We start from the raw sequence: 19,247 nt of genomic DNA on the forward strand, positions 1-19,247 counted from the left end.
ATCTTTCTCCTTTTCGTTTATAAAAATTGAAAAAGAAAGGAAAAAAAAAAGATTTGAAATTGTCTCAAATTTAATTTGCTCTAGAACATCGATTGTACTATCCCATGTGGTGTTGGCAATTGTTTAAAGTTTAGTGCTGAAATGTACTTTTTTTCTCTTGCTCAGAAATTCATATTTTTAATGTTTAATCCCATATTGTCCTGTCAGTGATCAAACTTATTGTGTACCTTTCAATAATAATTTTCTGTTGTCTCATTTTTGTCCAGGTCCAAGCTCTCAAGGACTTCTTCAACATGCTAACAAATGTCAGATTCTATCTCTGAGATCTGTGAATTTTTTCTTTTCTGTGTGCGTGTGTGTGTTGAGAAGCCACATCACAAACTGATGGAGAAATATTGGATTCTTCAAATGCCCGGCCTGTGAGAATGTTGCAGTTAACTGAGCACTAAAACTAAAAGCCACAGGAATTTGATTAATTATATCCTATTCATAAGTGATGGATGCTTTTTAAGCTTTGACTTCGTGAAGTAAGTTCAATTCTCTGATTATAGCACCTCTTCATTCAAAATGCTGAAATCTAAAGACCCTGCCTGACAACTGGCTTCATGCCCTCAGTCCAAGACACTGGGTATCAATGTGAATGATATTATTGGGAATAATATTGGTGTACAATAACTTTAACAAAAGTTATCTTGTTAAAACTTATTGTTTGTTTCATTCTCCTTTTAACTCGTCAATTGTTCTTTTCTGTTCCCATTGTTGATGTCTCTGTACATGAACTATTTTCTGTGCTTTATAGGATCCTACACGTGCATGTTACGGACCAAAGCATGTGGAAGTTGCCCATGAGCGAATGGCTGTTCAAACACTTCTAATCACAGATGATCTTTTCAGGTTGGTATGCAGTAAGTCATAATTATCTGGATGTGCTGGCTAATATGTTCGCTTTGTTTATGTGGATGTTTTACCATCACTTTCAATTTCCTTTTAACTGCAGTTCTTTGCTTGAGATGTTGCAGAATCTTATAAAGTTAAATTGTAGACTCGATCTCTTGCTATTGACTTGATTATCTTTGACAATCCAATGTACTGGCATTGGACCTTGTTTTACGGAATCACAGCTTAGTGTTGTAGGGACTACCGACAGTCAGACCTCATAAGTGTCATCATTCCTAAATTTAACAATTTATACTTTATAGTGTGTTGATTCGCCAGCAGTAAGAATTTATGTGGGATAAATAGATTACACTTCAATAGGTAGAAAAATAAGAATATTCTTGTATAATCAATCCCAAGATGTATATGATCCATGGTTTTTAACCCAGAGGTTCAAATCCCGATGGGGCAACCTACTGATATGTAATGTAATATCACCCAGGTTTCCTAAATTCAAATTATTTTAACATCTAGTACTAGTCCTCGGTTCAAACTTTCCGTGCATGCCCCTGGAATTTTATGAGGTATCAAATGATAAAATATATTCTTGTGTAATCCAATTGTAAGTCTAGGGAATGAGAATGGTTACTAGTTGATTGAATTGGTTATGCTTAGGTGGTACAAGAGGTCTGAAGTTCAAATTCTGATTATATGGACAGGGAAGGAGTTTGGTCTTCATCATGCATGGTAAAAAATCTTGGGAATGACAAATTGAGAGTTTCAAGTCTTGCCTTGAGATATTCATTCATTTTATGAACTCCAGTAGTATCACTAAAATTAATTCTTATGTTCAAATAACTAATTACACGCATTCAATTATCAGAGTTGCACGTTCTAGTGTATATTCATGCTAATTAATGCTAACTTTCTTCATTCACATGAGCACGTGACAAAATTTAAAGGAGACACTTGAGCTCATTTTTTGTTTTCTCAGAACTCTTGACAAGGCTGGTTTGTGTTTTTTGGTGGAAGTTCCCTAATATTTAGTTGTTATATTTTATCATCTTGATCGATAATTGTTTGCTTAGATATCTCTAAATTTTCTGTGCATGCTGATGGTAGGGGGTTTTTTACAAATAAACAAATTCTCGCCATCTACTTACAACAAGCTCAAACCTCAAGGGAGGTTTTTAAAAATTACCCTTTTATTTCTATGCTCTCTCTTTCCAGTTTTGCTACTTTTTTCCCCTTTCATCTTTTTCAGAACTCTAGTTTACATTCAGGATAATTTCACTAACCATACATGCTCTTTTTCTAAAACACACACAGCATCATGAGTTTCAATTTTTAGTAACCCCATTAATTGGCGTACTCGATCTGCAACTCAAATTGTTTAATCTCTTGTGATACTAAAACTAACAGTTGGTACACAACGGAATGGGTATTTTGTGACTAGTAATTGCAACTAATGATGCCAAGCAATTTTCAGGCAAACTTCATTGGGGATTAGAGAAATCAACCTGTATTTATATCATTTGGAGTCCTCCTAACCCTTGTTTTTCTATCAAATACAGAACTAGGACAATTGACTGGCATTGCTGCAATCCTTCGATTTCCTCTTCCGGATTTAGAAGACATTGAGATGTGAACGTTTGCGTAAGAAATGCATAAATGATTCTAAATATATCATTGCTGGTATTAGCATGTTTGTATATTAGCCATTCTTATAAATTATTTAGTGATTTCAGTTGCAATTTGTAATTAACTTATACAGGATTACGTATATATGCTGTATTTGATATCTCACATTGAATGAAATAAAGCATTAATTTCAAAAATGCCTTGTAAGGTAGGTTACATTGAATTGTTTTCTCTGACAATGGCATTATTGTTTCGGCTTGAATGGATCTGAATTGAAATGAATGTGTATGCTTCAGTAAGGACGCCCATATTTTTTGATAACTGGGCAGGATGATAACCTCTCGTAATAGAGGGTGAGATAAATGTCTCCTTAAATATTAGTGAGAATGAAAATGTCTTCATGTAGAAATCGACATTGTTCTACAGTAAGTACCAGAGGGTGCCATCCCAAATCCAATAATTGACAAACAGAAATGGGGGAAATGACAAAACAGCGTGAAAGTGTTGGAGCTCGATAATTGATGGGAATAAATTCATAATCATCATCTTTAATGAAAAATGATTAGAAACTAATTTTTTTTTTTTAATTTTAATAAGGGTACTTATGGGAATAAATAAAATCTAATAATATAAATTAGAAGGGATAAAACTATTTGAATTGACAAACAGAAATGAGGGAAATGACAAAACAACATGAAAATGTTGGAGCTCGATAATTGATCCCATCTGCTTCATTTTTTAATTAATCCTATTATTTTCATAATCATCATCCTTAATGAAAAATGATTAGAAACTAAAAATATATTTATTATTTTAAGGGAAAATATCCACCGTCCACCCGTTTTTTACACATTTTTTAAAAATACACAATTCCTTCATTTTTTAGCTGGAATCCACCTTAAGTTACATTTTGTTTTACTTTTTCACTTCCGTTTGGAATCCGTTAAGAAAACTAACGGAAACTTTAAAAAATGATCATTTTACCCCCAAAATGAAAATTACAATTTCACCTTAAAAATTGCCAAAAATAATCAGATTAAATCTAATTATTTTCCCCATCGGTCAATAAAGAAATTAATTCCACAACCATCAAATGCAGGTTTTTTTTTTAAATATGTCTGTAATTAGAATGCTAAATTATAACAGTAGTATTAAAAATAGCTCAATCTCATAAACAATCAATTGAATTTAAGATAAGTAGAGTTTTATTATTCATTGAGTTATAATCTCTAGTAGTTAAGATTTTTTTGTACTTTATTAACGTACCAATAATGATATTCATCATTAAATCTTATTATTTTTGGCATTTTTAGGGTGAAATTATAATTTTCGTTTTGGGGGTAAAATGGTCATTTTTTTAAGTTTCTGTTAGTTTTCTTAACGGATTCCAAACGAAAGTGAAAAAGTGAAACAAAATGTAACTTTAGGTGGATTTTAGCCAAAAAATGAAGGAATTATATATTTTAAAAAAAAATGTAAAAAACGAATGGACGGTAGATATTTTTTCTTATTTTAATAAGGGTACTTATGGGAATAAATAAAATTTAATAATATAAATTAGAAGGGATAAGACTATTTGAATTTACTAAATTACTCGCTGAACTTGCTAAATAAATCTACTCAAATTTTGAAATTTTAAATTTTACTCAATAAATTCACTAAAATACCCGATACACCCTTATTAAACTCAATTTTTTTTATAATAATAGTATTTTTACTCATTAAAGCCATTAAATTGATTGATAGGCCATTAATGAATGTTTTATATGTAGTTATTCAAAATCCAAAGTATATATCTAACAGCTCATCATCCACCCAACACAGACTCATGTTGGTGATGCCATGGTCAAATAAGAAGATGACCCATTCACCTGAAAGAAAAGAACCACTCACCCAACAAATAAAAGAGTAAGGCTTTTCAATTACAGTCAATTACTTCATAGAAATAAAAAGAGTAGAAGGCAAAAGGCTCTTAAGGCAACATTAGAGGTTAAATAATATAAGGTTAAAGGCTCTTAGACAACATTAGAGGACTTTTTTCTGTACTGTATAGTACAGACAACATTAGAAGAGGTTTTTTTGTACCGTGTACCGTGTAGTATAGACAATATTAGATGAAGTTTTTTGACACTGGATAGTATAAATGACTTAAAAGAATCACACCTCTGGACGATTAGGACTCTGCAATTGATTAGGATTTAACAAAAATATGTTGAATGTAAAGATAAGTTCAAAGAGCAATTTTTCTTCCCCTTTTACTATATATTAGTGTTCATAATTGTAATTTGATTTAGGAGTATTTTAACCATTAAAAATTATTTTCAAACATAGGTTTAGTGAGTAATTTGGTGGGTGTAAATTAAATATCATTACTCATTTAAATACTTGCTTTTATAACTAAAAATCTTAAGTCCCAATCTAAACCATGAAGATATTAGTCTGGATGCATGAAACAGGATTCTGATTAGGCTTGAAGAAGGAAAAAAATAGGAACATTTCCAAGCTTATAGTGTAAAAATGGGTATAAGAAATTTTATGGGGTTCAAATAACTGGAGTCTTAGCAAATGCAGAATCCAACTATTATTCTTTTGTAATATCCAAAATATTCAAACAAAATAAGAGCATAACATTTCTCTCTGTCTCCTGCCTATCTCTCATATCAAAGTAATTCTTTCGACAAGACTGAAGATTCAAATTGAATGATTACGTAAAATGCATTGAACTCAAGCAAAGTGAAAGCGAAATGAGCAGCATGCACAAAAAATGAAGAACTTCTCATATTATCACCATAAAAACTTTTGCCTATTCTAAATTCTCGCCCCAATTCGAATTTCTAATGCCTCAAAATAGTAACTACACAACGAGGGGCAACAAATAGTATGCCAGAACAAAACAATCAACAAAATGAGAGAAGGAACCCACAACACCAAGCAGCCCTTTGCAATAAAAAAGGAGCACTAATCAACTATACAGTGTAGCTTAAGCACCATTTCATTAACAGATCATAAAGTGAAAGGTAAAAAATAAGCATTCAAACTAGTAACGGACCATATCCTGGAGGCAATCATAAAAGTGTGAGATCTTAATCTTTTCTCGGCCAGAGTATATTGCCTCTGCCGCACCACCTTGCTCTCCTTGAGCTGCCATCTCAATCAACATATACAGCTTCTTGATAGGCATCTAAGAAAAAAGAAAGACAGAAATCAACAATAGAATCTTGTACCCCCAGTTCACCAGAAGCCAAAAAGCTAATAAACATACAAAGCAATGTTGTGTTTGGTGGAATGGCATCATAAGCTTTGGAAATGGAGATATTAGTTCCTACTAAAGATAATGACCTCCAATCCATCCAGTCTCAGTTACATAATCAAATAACAAACAGCCAAAAAAGAAACGGATCATAATAATTGAGACCAGGAAAAAAAAAAAAAAAAGAAGAAAGACTAAGTGACAAGGTACAAGCATGGAAAAGCTTCAGCTGTGACTGTTAAAAGCAAAGAAGACGCTGTTGTGATCAGCAAAAAAACCAAAAGAAGTCGATGACGTTTCCATATCTTTGAGAGCAGGGTATTTGACCACACAAGTGTATGAAGATAAAAAGCCAAGCATATCGAGGACACATTTAAAGCCCAAGTTTTCTAGAAATAACAAGCACTTGAAGCTCACACCCTCCCGTCCATTTTACTTGACTTAGAACAAAAGGGTGGAAACAGATGAATAAATACGTCTCCATTTAAAGGTTTACCTCTAACAAGTTCACCTCAAGAATGAACAATTTTTCATAAAAGAGGATCACCATTTAGATTTAATTGAAAAATAAATCTAGAAAGCTAAAAGGCATCAAGTTTCCCAGCAAATATGATAGTTAGGCTTTTGACTGTCTTTGTTTAAAGTCTACACATCTATGAACTGATTATTACAAAGAAATAACCACAAAAAAGGAAATTGACAGGATTAATAATATTTAAACTCACATCATTTAAGGCCTCTGAAGCTGAATCAACATCTTCTTCAGCAAATACGTTGAGTTGTTTCAGAACCTGGCAAGAAAGAGATGAGATTAAATATAAACTCAGATGTCAGAAGCTAAATTCTTAAAAAGAGTTTGCATCTAGGGTTCATAACACAACACTGTGAATTGAACTACAATTTTAGAATATCCTTCCAGGATCCAGATAAACTTGCATCAACGAGTATCAATTAGCAAAAAGAGGATTTGTTTTGCTAACAATAAGGACTGTTAAAGCATTCCCATTATAGCTAAACTAAGCCAACAACACATCATATCGAAAGACATAACTACCATTTTGAACACCATAAAAAAGCAAACCACACAGTTTCTTCTTTAAGAATGTATTCCAAAAATTGGAAGGTTGTTTCATCCTAGAAGGTTAGATCCAACAACTACCTAGGCCCCTTAGAGAAATATAACATCTTAAAAAATTGTATATATATGATAAAAAAAGAACATTTATTTATTGTTTTATAATGGAGATATCAGCTTATGTTATCTACTTTTTACCTACAAAAAGGAAAAAATAAAAAATAAATGAACAAAAAAGAAAAATAAAAAATAAATGGAGTAACAATTTGAGAATAGCAAAATCATGCTTTCAGTAAAATAAAAATTAATAAATATACTGATGATGATGATTATCATTACTATTATTTATATATCTCACAGAAACAAGTAAGATAGGTTTTAAGGTCCACCTGAAAATTGGACCCGAAGCCATAAACTATGCCTAAGTTCCGGCATGCCTCATATATAGCAGGCATATGTAAAAAGGCAACATGAACCATTCTACCCGAATCAATACATACAATGCTTAAACATGTTCTCCCATTACTTCTTGAAACTATCAAGCATTACTAGAGAAAAGCATGCAGACAGGGATTTTTTTTTTTTTTAACCTTTTTTGTTAAAGGACCATCTCATAAGATTAGCAAAAATGCAAGACAACAGAAATGCTTACCTTCTTTGCATCATCTGTCTTCAATGTGGGAACATGGTAAGTGACAGAGAAAGCATCACAAATACCAACTGAATCTAAGAAGCTCACTTCGCTTGTTGTCCCTATCACCAAAAGTTTTTTACCCTAAAAAAGATCATAAATTCAAAAATTTACTACAAAATTAACTGTATGGAAAACTATATGATTACTGGACCATAAGATGCTTATTTTAGACCGAGCCTAAGTCATCATATCCAAACAAAAGGTTGTGCAAAATTTCAAAAGACGACGCCCTTTTTCTTGTTTTGCTATTTTACCCTCAGTCATCAGCACAATCTAAAGGATTACTGTAAGCAACAATGAACAAGGATAGCCTTTTCCATCGCAACAAATCCATCAAAAGTTGAATGCATTCATGCACCTGACACCAACTTTATCAGAAGTACAAGGCTCAGGCAGTTTCAAATTGCATTTTCAAATACTACTCAACAAATCCATAATTTAAGTAACATCATTAAACTTATCACAAGTTGGACCTCCATGATAATACAATTTAACTTTCATCCTTCTTAAAACATTGATCAACTTAAAGATATTCTTTACTACATTATACCCTCTTTAGTTAAACGTGATACAAGATATGATGATTTTACCAACAATGTTCTGCTTAGCCATGCAATTTTATCTTGTTATGAGAAATGATATCTTTAAGCCTGATCATGGTAGAGCAGTGAACTGATTAATAGAACTAAAAAGTGAACCTTTGGTGGAAGCCGTTTGAGGAGAACCAACATTGTCTGAGAAATTATATTTGAAAAACGAGGTCCGATTGGAACATACTCCAGTAACCTGCAAAAATAGAATGAGAAATTGTACGTTATACATCAATGGAAAATGTATGAGAAAACCTAAGCCATAGTTCAAAGCTGCAGGCAGTACCTCTCAATGTCATCAAGGATAATGATGCTCAACGGTGACTTGTATGCATCCTCAAACACCTTTCAAAACAAAACAATTTAAATGGAACTTTGAGCTTTTTGTGAGACAGCAAATGTACTAGCTACGGATTAAAACCAACAAATATACATAGTTCTCAATACGCTAGAGACAAATAATAATTATCTCCAAGTGTAAGCAGAAAACCCTCTTTCAGTGAAGTAAAAGTTTCCGGACTAGACCAATACTTTTCCCAACAATGATAGAAGTAATCAGGACCCAGAAAATTGGCATTCACTAACCTTGACAATCTGTGCACACTTGGTGCTCTCATGAAGGCCGATCATTGATTCTGCTGAGATCTGCCCGATTAAAAAAATAAAATTTAGAAAAAGAAAAATAAAATTACACTCCAAATTACAGAGAGCTAATGTCATACAAAACAAGGGAAAGGAGCTTACTATCTTTACAAATGGAAAATCACTGTCAATGCCTGCAGTAGCTGCCAATGCAGTTTTACCACTGTCCAAAATCACTGTGATTCAGAATAAGCCACAATCAACAAAAACAACCTAAAAATTTGACCATATGCATACCTGCCACTAGGGCCTTCTAGAAGGCAGGTGACAAGAGGACTTCCTTTGCTCACTTTAACTTGCTCCACCAGTAGCATAGCTCTTTGATAAATGTGCTTATGTCGATCACCACAATCCACCATACCATTAAGCCTGCAGATAATGTCGCAACGAACAATTTATGCAAAATAATAAAGGTGCAAACCCATTCATGAATTTCGAGATAGAAAGTTAATAGGTTCATAGCTCTTATGGAATTTGGGAAAAAAAATAATTGAATATATAAATGTTGAAGGTCCCTTCCTATGGGGGGAAAAAAACTAAATCATTTTTTTTTTTTAATTTGTAAACAAAATCAAGATTAGAAAGAATCAGTTGCACATTCCTCGAGCTACTTCAAGATATCTATAAATCAATTTCTGCAATGCAGAGAACGCAATAAATAAACCAGCTGAATGTCAAAATATTGATCATAATGTTAAGAGACAAGCCAGCTCTGAGAAATGTACATATTATAATGCTCTAAACAGTTCACAATTTTTGCCATAAAAGCAGTAACACACACCAAAATATATCATATCCAAGATAAAACACATCATTTTGAGGAAAAACAACACTTCTGTCCAGGTCCACTATTCCAGTGCATACAAAGAATAAGCAAAATAAATAAGTACTAACTATAAAGACACAAGTTGAGCACCTGCTGTCACTTAAGTTATCAACGGACGAAGTTCAAAATGGATTTATATTCTTCGAACATGAGAATAAAATTGTCATCAAATGCAAGCCATAACAGAAATGTATTTTTTACATTTCATTTACTTTTCAGGCGTACATGATCTGTCAATATCTAAAACTGTAATTTACGCATGGGACCTTCAATTCAACAGTAATAAGAACCGAGCAGGATAAAGATTACCACCTCCCAACCTATTTCTGGCATGCAGAAAATGATCCAAATGCAAGTAAATATTAAGCTAAAAGTGCTCCCTGATCCAGAAGAATTTCATTATTATAGATAAAAAAATTACCTAGATCGCTCAAGGTCATCAGTTGAGGCTCCAAATGCCGGAACAATTTCGTAAAGAGCATGAAGAAAATCATCCATAGTAACTTTAATACTCTCTTCGTCTACTGGCTTGGTAAGATCATCCATACTTAATTGTCTATTCAAAGCAAAAGATACTGCACTTTTGGCAACACCTTCAAGTTCCGCTCCACTATAGTTCTTCGTACGAGCAGCTGGACACATAATATAATGAATGAGCAAAACTCTCCACGGATTTCTCAAATCCACTAATGCAGTTCAAACATTAGTATGTTAGATGTTTCAAAATTTTAAAGCACTTATTCTAATTCATTCAAAGAAATAACGCAAAAATAAACCTCTAGAGCTTTCGAGGTAATCAGTAATATCTTGATAATGGTGTAAACGAGTCAATCAGATCACCTTTTTGTTTCCTTTAGTGGAAAAAATCCAACAAACCAAGTCATTGAATCAGGCAAAATTGAAACCCAATTCATATCAAACAATACTAAAATTCAAAATCATCCAAAGTGCAAAAGGAGTCCATTATGGCTCTTGCAAACATGTTAAGAACAAAAAATGCTGTGCTCTGAAATAAAAATGAATGATAGCCATACCTAGTCCTACTCCTACCATAAGATCTTCTAATATTTAAAAGCATACACTATAAATGAACATACCTAGCTCTTGAAGGTTCACATCAGGAGCAAGAAAAGAATTCTCTTTCATCTTGTTAGTATGAATTTGAAGAATCTGCAGGCGGCCATTTTCATCTGGAAGGCTTATTTCAACTTGAACCTCCAAACGACCTGGTCTATAAATTAAGAGAAGAAAAAGGTTTTTAAATGGACACCAAATGAATACTTTATACCACACTGGTGGAATGGAATAATATCTTAACAATCAGACAGAGAATTGAGAAACAAAATATCAGACACGCATAATTTAAAATTCAAATTGGTATTCAAGTACATCCTATTTCAATGGAATAAAATTATAAATCAAGTCATTATCTACTTAGAAACCCCTATTTTTTAATAAAGTGAGGAACAAGCTAAAAGACCCCCCCCCCCCCCAAAAAAAAAAACACATGCCAATGTTCTAAAATACAAAAACAACGCATTGAAGTTTGAGTTTTTCCTTGTCTTATAGCTTGGTTTTCATTTTAAGATGAGGGCTCTCTCATTAGATAATCATTTATTACAAATCTAAGTCACTGCATATTCCATTACAGACAGGTTACCGTAAATCATAACTACTTTGGCAATTATATCAACACACATCAACATGGCTTCTGTTTTGAATTACACATCAACTAGATCTTTAATTGCCATAAATTTGTGGCTTGTGGGTGCATGTCTGTAGAGGGGGGAGAGAGAAATCAACCTCAAAAGGGCTTCATCAAGCATATCCTTTCTGTTAGTCATTCCAATCAGCAAAACATTATTTAGAGATTCCACACCATCTATCTGAAAAGCAAATAGTTTATTGGTCAGACAGACAACATTTCTATAGGCCTTTATAGTTAAAGAGGACCCACAAATACAGAAAGTTAAATGAATACGGAAAATTGTATTAATTCACAAGATTCATATATCATTTAAACACTCTCACTAACCTTTGTAAGTAGCTGGTTCACGATGCTATCATGAACTCCTGTACCGTCTCTAGTTGATCCTCTGGACTGAAAGTGCCAAAAAAAAAAAATCAATTATTATTTTTTGTTGCAAAAATTGCCCAACCAAACAATATGAATTCACTCTAACAACAGATATAAGTATTCAAGCCATTGGTGGAAATACAACTACAGTAACAAAGCATATCGCATTAGAAGATAAGCAACATGAGATCAATCTTGAGAACAAAATTTGACAGGAAAATCAATAATAATCCAGTGCATCACCAACACCGAATCTAATATTCTGGTAATGCTATTCACAATTTCAATTGATGTGAAATCGAAGTTCTTTCTGCTCCAGCTTGGGAAAAAAAATGAAAAGAAAGGAAAAGGAAAAGGTTCTTTCTACTAAATTGGATCCCACCACTTGACTCAGAGTAAACCTTCTTTAAACATCTTGTATTATTATCCATTTTAATGAATTCATCTCAAATTAAAATAAAAATGACAATATAATGAACAGGTACAGTATATAGGAAATTACATACCCGAATTAACAACAGTATTACAGTAGCGAATAAGTAAAGATTACATTTTACCAAATAATAAAAATGACATGAATCTATAAACGACGTGTATTGTAAAGAACAAACAATGGAGCAAGTTCTTATTTGAAAAAACTAAAACAGCATAGAGCGTCAGTAACACGATCAACATAACAGAAAGAGTTAGCCTAGATCGTGTAATTAACCAATCATTTCTTGCAAGCATTAAGAACCAATAAAAATCCGAAAAACACGAAAGATTTTATTAACCCAGTTAGTAGGAAATACAATTAATGGCACTTTTAATCTGAAAAACGAGAAAGACCAGTAAGTTGCCAAATCTCATACCTTGCAAATAGCATCAATTTCATCAAATATTATAACATGCAAATCACTTTGGTCCCCTGAAAAGTAAAAGGGCATAATGAGAATTAGTTTCTGATCAAGATACAAGTCTACAAGTAAACCTGCCAGTTTATTTTTCCCTTACCACGAGTCCTTTGATCATTCTCAGCATCAGCAAACAGGTCCCTAATGTTCTTCTCAGTTTCACCAACAAATTTGCTCAAAACTTCAGGACCATTAACAATCTGGTAAATTCACCAAAAAGAAGGAATGAAAAATATTTTCCATCACTTGGTAGAGAACAATACCAATACTCAGCCAAAACATAGTAGTCACTAGGGTTACATTCCAGATATGAAGCAATCAATAAGTCTAACAAAAAGGTCAAAAGATTCTTGCCAGAAATAGTTGCACAACCCTTAGTCCAGACAGAAATACACATAGAATAATAGATTCATTAGAATTCAAACCTTTGGTTCCATTCCATTCAACATTTTTCCAATTTGACGAGCCATAAGAGTCTTGCCAGTACCAGGAGGCCCATAAAGTAGCATGCCCTTTACATGCTTAATCCCCAATCTGGAGCATCAAAAGTCTTTCAATTAGGATCACAAAGATATCGATAAACCATATCCAAGTTACTTGAAGAATTAGTTATCTTACTTAGAGGTCACATGAGGAGGAAAAACACGAGATGCAAAAGCTCTTCGAAAGATATCAGCAAACTCTGCACTTAGACCACCTATACCCAATGACTGAAGATTAAACTCCTTATGCCTAAAGATATTGCTGTTGGCACCTTCTCGCTGATTGACAATCTGCATTTCAAAACACAAGCTAACTAATGAATAAACATTCACCAAGTCAATGACAACATACCTGAAACATCAGATTTTGATTTAAAAGGTATTGAAATCAGACCTTAATTCCACTGTCATTACTTGCTTCAAAGACAAAATAAGTTTCATTAGTAATAATCCCTCTTTCAAGTGCATTAGATTTTTCTTGACCCTCTACTGCAGCTCCATTTACTGTAAATATATAATTATTTCCATGATACTCGAATACAACCCTCTGCCCTGCTGTCATAACCTGGAAAGAATTCCAATAGCATAGCATCATTTAAATTAAACATATCAAATAAACACTACTCCCATTCTCATTTATACAACTCTCTGCACATAGAGTTGCTATTTGTTTCACAGTTATCATAACAAATGTAAAACAAAAAACCTGATTAATAAATCTTTTTCGGAGTTGGTTAGCCAGAAGAACAGCATCAACCTGAAAAAAAAAATGCTTTTAATTTAATAAGAATAAGTGAGCAAATAAAATAACAGAAAAGGAAGTAAATGTGCAAACCTGTTCATTTTTAGAGCCTTTCTTCACAAACTCCAATTCAACAGTGAGCAATGCTAGGTTAAAATCCTCTGGAGGAATAAATCTACGACCAAACAAACATTCATTTCATTGAATAAAAACCGAAAATTCTGTCAAGTAAGCAACTGATTAACAGATGTACAACAATAAAAAATAAAAAACAACCTGTTGAGTGATACATGATCGCCAGTGGAAACCTTAGCATGTCGACGCTGAACAGAATTCAAAGCAATTTGGCCTTTATTTACGCTTGGATGAGAAGTAATCTTCAATTAAAGATCGCAAATTGAATAGTGATCAAATTTTATAAAACAATAAAATATTTAATCGGCATTTTAAGAAAATAAAAAGAATAAAAAAAGGATATGCAAGTGATAGAACGAAGGAGTCGCCGGCGACGGAAGCAAGGAAGAGATTGGAGTTCGGCACGCGGAAGTTTAGGAGATCCGCGGGCGAGCAGTAGGCGAGATTGGTGAGGGCAAGATCTGCGGATGGTGTGTTGATCACATTCATCGTCGTTACTCCAGATGATTGGGACCCGAACCGACTTGTCATTTCGTCTTTCGGCTACGATCCGTATTGCTGGTTTTTCTTTTTAAATCGAAGATAGAGAGCTGAAAAGAGTGAGTGATTTTTGAATCCCAGAACAGAGTGGTTCCTCCCGGCCCGGCGATTTTATACTGACATAATTTTGAAACCACTCTTTGATTTGTAACAAAAATTAACAGGGACATAGTAGAAGAAAATTTGAAAATTCAACCAAATCTTACTATGAAAAGACCTAAATGCCCACAGAAGAATAAATTTTATTTCCCACAATGAGATGGCTTTTATTCTTGATTAATGGGGAGTCCTAGTCTTACTATTGCCTTTTACTTACACATTAAGCAAAAACGTGGACACGCGGATGTGGAGTCTCTTGGACTAGTCAACTCCCGGTCAAACCTGAAGTTTAAGAATTTTTCTTTTCCTTTCGTTTTATATTTTCTAACATTCTATGGTGACAGCAATGCTACGTATCTTAATATTTAAGTTTTAACTAAAAAATATAACTGTGTTTCACGTGACTTTAAAAAAAAATAGTATTATTTTTTTTTTACTTTATATTTGATGAAACTGATAAAAAATATGAATTAATTTTTTTTAAAATGAGGCAGCCTTATAAAAAATAAAAAAAGTTATTAGCCAGCAACAAACATAAAGAAGAAACGCAAGATAAAGAATAAAATGAGAGAATATATTATACAGTGATTTTATTCATTCCAATTGTGTGTGTACAAAACAAAAAGATGAGCTCTCCTTTTATAGTTACATAATCACTCCATGAAATTAATGAAAAATTATGGATCATAATTCCTTGTGAGATAGTGAGAGTTATAGGGAAGTTAAAGATTGCTAATGGGAGATAGTGAGAAGACTAAAAGATATATGTTATGAACATCCACATTTATTTTAATAAATTCATAACACTCCCCCTTATATGTTCATTACAAAGAATATACCTCATTAAAATCTTTACATAATTGTTATTATTTAATAACAATCAAATTAATTATGAGAAGATGAAAAACCAAATCTAAAAAAAAATTCTCTATTTATTAGATTATAGAGAATATACAAAGATGAGAAATGGTGATGCCACATCACCTCCTCAAGTCTCAACTTTATATATACATATAGATATAGATTTAAATCTCAATTAATATGATATTTATCTATTTAAATTCTAATTTAAATCCTAACAGATGTGATATTCAACCATTAGAGGCCGAATAAATAATTTTATAAATTATGAAATCTATTATCCAATAAATGAATAACACATAGTATTAAGACTTAAGTTAGATTCAAATATTGAGATCTCTATTATTATTATTATTATTGAAAAGTATGATAATTGTAATCTTAATATTTTGATATTCAATAATATTTTTATTTAATTATTTTAAAATTGTTATAAAAATTTTCAAAAATTACAAAAAAAAATATTTGATGTAGATTGTGTAATGATATACGGTCATTTAGTTAGAAAAAATAATAATAATATGCAGACTCTTATACATATTATTTATACATATATATAATTTATATGGTGATGGCCCTACTATATTTTTCAAATTTTTTTAAAAAATAAGTTAAAAATTAAAATAAAATAAAAAATGTGGCAACGATATTGTTGGCTCAACTTATGTTTGAATAAATATTGGCTAAACACATAGGATGCATTTGGAATTGAGGTGCTATAACTTTTAAGCTACAGCTGTTGTGAAAAAAAAAGTTATAAATATGAAATAAAAGTTAATAATATATAGTAAATGTAAATTTTAAATAATAATTTTGACAAAATTATTAAAGATATATTATATTTTCCATTATATAAGTGAAAAATCATATCAACATAACTTCCAAGGTACAGTAGTTAGTGTTTACCAAATACTTTAGTACTGTATCTTTTAAGCTACAACTGTCCAATCTCAATCTCAAACGCACTCATAGTGTTGTGGCCAGATTTTGACATTGCCATGTGCTATGCTTTTATTAGTTCAAACGGTCATCTCTATGGGTTACAATTTAATGCTGCATTGCGATTTTGCTAAGCACTAAAGTAATGCTCATTATTTAATTTTTATTTTATTTTTTTCATTTCTCTTACCTAATAATAATTGATTCAATACTGAGAAAAAACTTAACTCAATATTGAATCTTTGTCCATCCATGTAGGCGATTGTTGCTAGCTCTGCTCAAAATAATTGGGGTGGCTATGGAGTTGGCAAAATGAGTTATCGAGTCGTGTTCGTATCATGTCAACTTTATGTTGTGTCAAATTTAAGTTGATCTAAACACGACGCATTTAATAATCGTGTTAAAATATTAAGACAAAAACCTGACACAGAAAATAAATGGGTTACCCAATAACCTATTTAATATTTGCATATTTAACAAACGTTACACACGCACACATACAGACCCACATATACACACACCCCCAAAGTATTACACATTTACACTATTAAAGTTTTTAATTACATATATACAAATAATGCTATATTTCAATATCATAAAATATACATGTGTATGATGCGGTCCTAATTAGTTGCTAGCTAACAATCGATGAATAAAATTAAGATGTTCTTCTTCCGGTGAGAACAACCACAACACAAAGAGTATGGATAATTTTCTAGATAATTCTTTATTTATCACTGGAGCTTATTAATAGTTCTAAGTGTAACAAATAACTTTGCTTTGCAACTGTGAAAGACGACATAAACAAAGCTAACAGCAAGAAGTAGCAAATATTTATTAAACAACCTAGCTATAAACTCGAAACAATATACAACTCAAATGCAATAACCAAAGATGATCCCTACCAAATCTGTCACGATTAGTTGATGCAGCAAACCAACCAAAACTTGCTCCAGTACTTGCTCTCATATTATTTCCACGTGATGCATGTGTTCATGCATGGCTTGCATGCTCAAGCATAGTCTTCATATTTGTTGTTAGGCTTAGGTGTTCTCTTTGACTTACGTGGCTCCTTATTAATACCCCCTCCATGAAGTGGACCCTTGAGGAAAAGGGTCATATGAGGAAACTGCTGCTTGATCACATCAGTATCTTCCCAAGTTGCTTCTTCGCGTGGCAGCCGCTTCCAGCGAACTAAGCTTTGCTCAACAAACTTGCTACCCCGTTTCAACCATCGAGCATCAACAATATAATCAGGTTTTAATATTAGTACTCCCTCATCATCAATAGATGGTAGGTCACTGGTAGATTGAAGTAAATTGCCAATAACTTTTTGAAGTAAAGACACATGAAATACTGGATGGATACGTGACCCTGCTGGTAACTGTAACTTATAAGCCACATTGCCCACTTTGTGAAGAATTTGGTACGGCCCAAAGAATTTACTTGCCAGTTTCTGATGAGCACACTTGAAAACAGTAAACTGACGGTGCATCTGAAGTTTTAAGAACACCATATCACCTTCTTGAAACTCAACTTATCGTCGTTTTTTATCAACCACTTGCTTTATTCTATTTTTTGCCGTTGCTAGGTTTCTTTTTAATTGAAGCAGCAACTCATTTCGTGTACTTGTTTTTCGATCTCAACCTCTTGGAAATAGGCGTAATGGTACGGCCTAACATTGACAGGCTCGATTCCTTCCTTAAGCGTGATACGGTGATCAATCTCACATGTAGGCGGTAGTTGAGTTAGCTCTTGAAACAAGTCCATATATCCCTTCAATAAATCTTGCATGTCTAGTGGTGTCGTGCTTAAGGATTCCTCTATATTCATGTGCAAGCAAACTGCAAAAATTGAATGCCCTTGTCTCATTTCCTTCGTGATTTCTGTCAAGGAGGTTGTTTGTAGTGTTTGAGGTCCAATCCCCTCCAATCACCGATTCTCATTCTCCCAATTGAAATCCATTGTGAGGGATTTCCAATTGCATACAACTGAACCCAGCATCTCAAGCCATTGAATGCCTAGAACTATATCTAATCCTGTGATAGCAAGTGAATAAAAGGTAAGTAAAAAAGGAACTTCTTGTATCAAGACCCGTACTTTCTCAAATTTCCCTTAGCATGTCAAATTTTCTCCAATTGCTACTCGAACTGAAAATGTTGCCATAGGAATGATTGGTAGATTAAGCATATTGGCCAACCTTGTATTACTGAAGTTATGCGTCGATCCATTATCAATTAAGACTATAATTTCATATGGTCCAACTTTTGCTATTACACACATAGTTTGAAGTGTTGCCCATCCCGTTAGTGCATATAAGGTGATTTTAGGATGAATGGTCTCTCATTGTTCTATTCCACATTGTACTTCTTCTGTAATGTCCTCAAAGGTAGTCTCGTCTGATATGGTTTCACTCTCTAGAATTAAGAGTTGAGCCCTTGAACACTTGTGACATGTAGTGAACTTTTCATTGCATTGAAATATAAACCTTGCGCTCTGCATCGCTGCATCTCTTCCCAAGACAGTCTTTTAAAGGGCACTGTTGAGGCAGCTCTGTTAATGATTGGTTGTGCTGACGGTATACGATTGCTGAGTGATGGTCGCAACAGTTTCTTCTGCCACGATAATTGTTCGTCTTTCATTCATGCCAAGCTGATTGCGTCTTTTAATAATTTTGTTCTAAACATGCGAATACCCTCTGATATTTCGAATTTGAGTCCCCCTATGAAAGTCCCTACCAATGCTTTCTGTGACCACCCATGAACTCTATTACCCAGCCTTTCAAATTCCTTTTGATAGTCTCGAAGAGAACCAGTTTGTTTTAATAGGGATAATGCCTCATCGAAATCCTCGCATTCCGTTGGACCAAAGCGAGCCCACAACTC

The 19,247-nt window shown here is 33.1% G+C and overlaps 2 protein-coding genes across 2 annotated transcripts in view; one reads left to right on the forward strand and one right to left on the reverse strand.

Moving 5' to 3' along the window:
- LOC18038525 (protein PELOTA 1) overlaps positions 1 to 2,670 on the forward strand; it is a 9,685-nt gene extending 7,015 nt beyond the window's left edge. Inside the window, exons 12-15 of the mRNA XM_006428493.2 lie at positions 267 to 305; positions 800 to 894; positions 1,552 to 1,607; positions 2,451 to 2,670. Of these exons, the coding sequence (XP_006428556.2) occupies positions 267 to 305; positions 800 to 894; positions 1,552 to 1,607; positions 2,451 to 2,524 (264 nt within the window). The 3' untranslated portion in view covers positions 2,525 to 2,670. The remainder of the gene's footprint in view (positions 1 to 266; positions 306 to 799; positions 895 to 1,551; positions 1,608 to 2,450) is intronic.
- A 2,603-nt stretch (positions 2,671 to 5,273) lies between these two features.
- On the reverse strand, positions 5,274 to 14,621 carry LOC18038676 (vesicle-fusing ATPase). The gene is made up of 21 exons (XM_006428495.2): positions 14,267 to 14,621; positions 14,065 to 14,160; positions 13,882 to 13,963; positions 13,753 to 13,803; positions 13,441 to 13,611; positions 13,183 to 13,337; positions 12,990 to 13,098; positions 12,665 to 12,764; positions 12,523 to 12,578; positions 11,630 to 11,695; positions 11,398 to 11,480; positions 10,692 to 10,825; positions 10,016 to 10,226; positions 9,006 to 9,137; positions 8,871 to 8,931; positions 8,712 to 8,771; positions 8,413 to 8,471; positions 8,235 to 8,322; positions 7,495 to 7,617; positions 6,493 to 6,558; positions 5,274 to 5,698 (listed from the first exon to the last, which is right to left on the reverse strand). Exons 1-21 carry the CDS (start codon positions 14,452 to 14,454, stop codon positions 5,555 to 5,557), a joined length of 2,235 nt encoding a protein of 744 aa, XP_006428558.1. The 5' UTR covers positions 14,455 to 14,621; the 3' UTR covers positions 5,274 to 5,554.
- Positions 14,622 to 19,247: the final 4,626 nt, after the last annotated feature.

Source organism: Citrus clementina, unplaced genomic scaffold (assembly GCF_000493195.1).
Source record: "Citrus clementina cultivar Clemenules unplaced genomic scaffold, Citrus_clementina_v1.0 scaffold_6, whole genome shotgun sequence".
Taxonomy (NCBI): Eukaryota; Viridiplantae; Streptophyta; class Magnoliopsida; order Sapindales; family Rutaceae; genus Citrus; species Citrus x clementina.

What these genes read in the sequence shown, in the direction of transcription:
- LOC18038676 (XM_006428495.2), bottom strand. Translation starts at nt 14,454, where the DNA reads ATGACAAGTCGGTTCGGGTCCCAATCATCTGGAGTAACGACGATGAAT. An exon ending in TGAACCAGCTACTTACAAAG is followed by an intron (nt 11,481 to 11,629) that starts GTTAGTGAGAGT and finishes TTTGCTTTTCAG; the next exon opens with ATAGATGGTGTGGAATCTCT. An exon ending in ATCCTTGATGACATTGAGAG is followed by an intron (nt 8,323 to 8,412) that starts GTACTGCCTGCA and finishes CTATTTTTGCAG; the next exon opens with GTTACTGGAGTATGTTCCAA.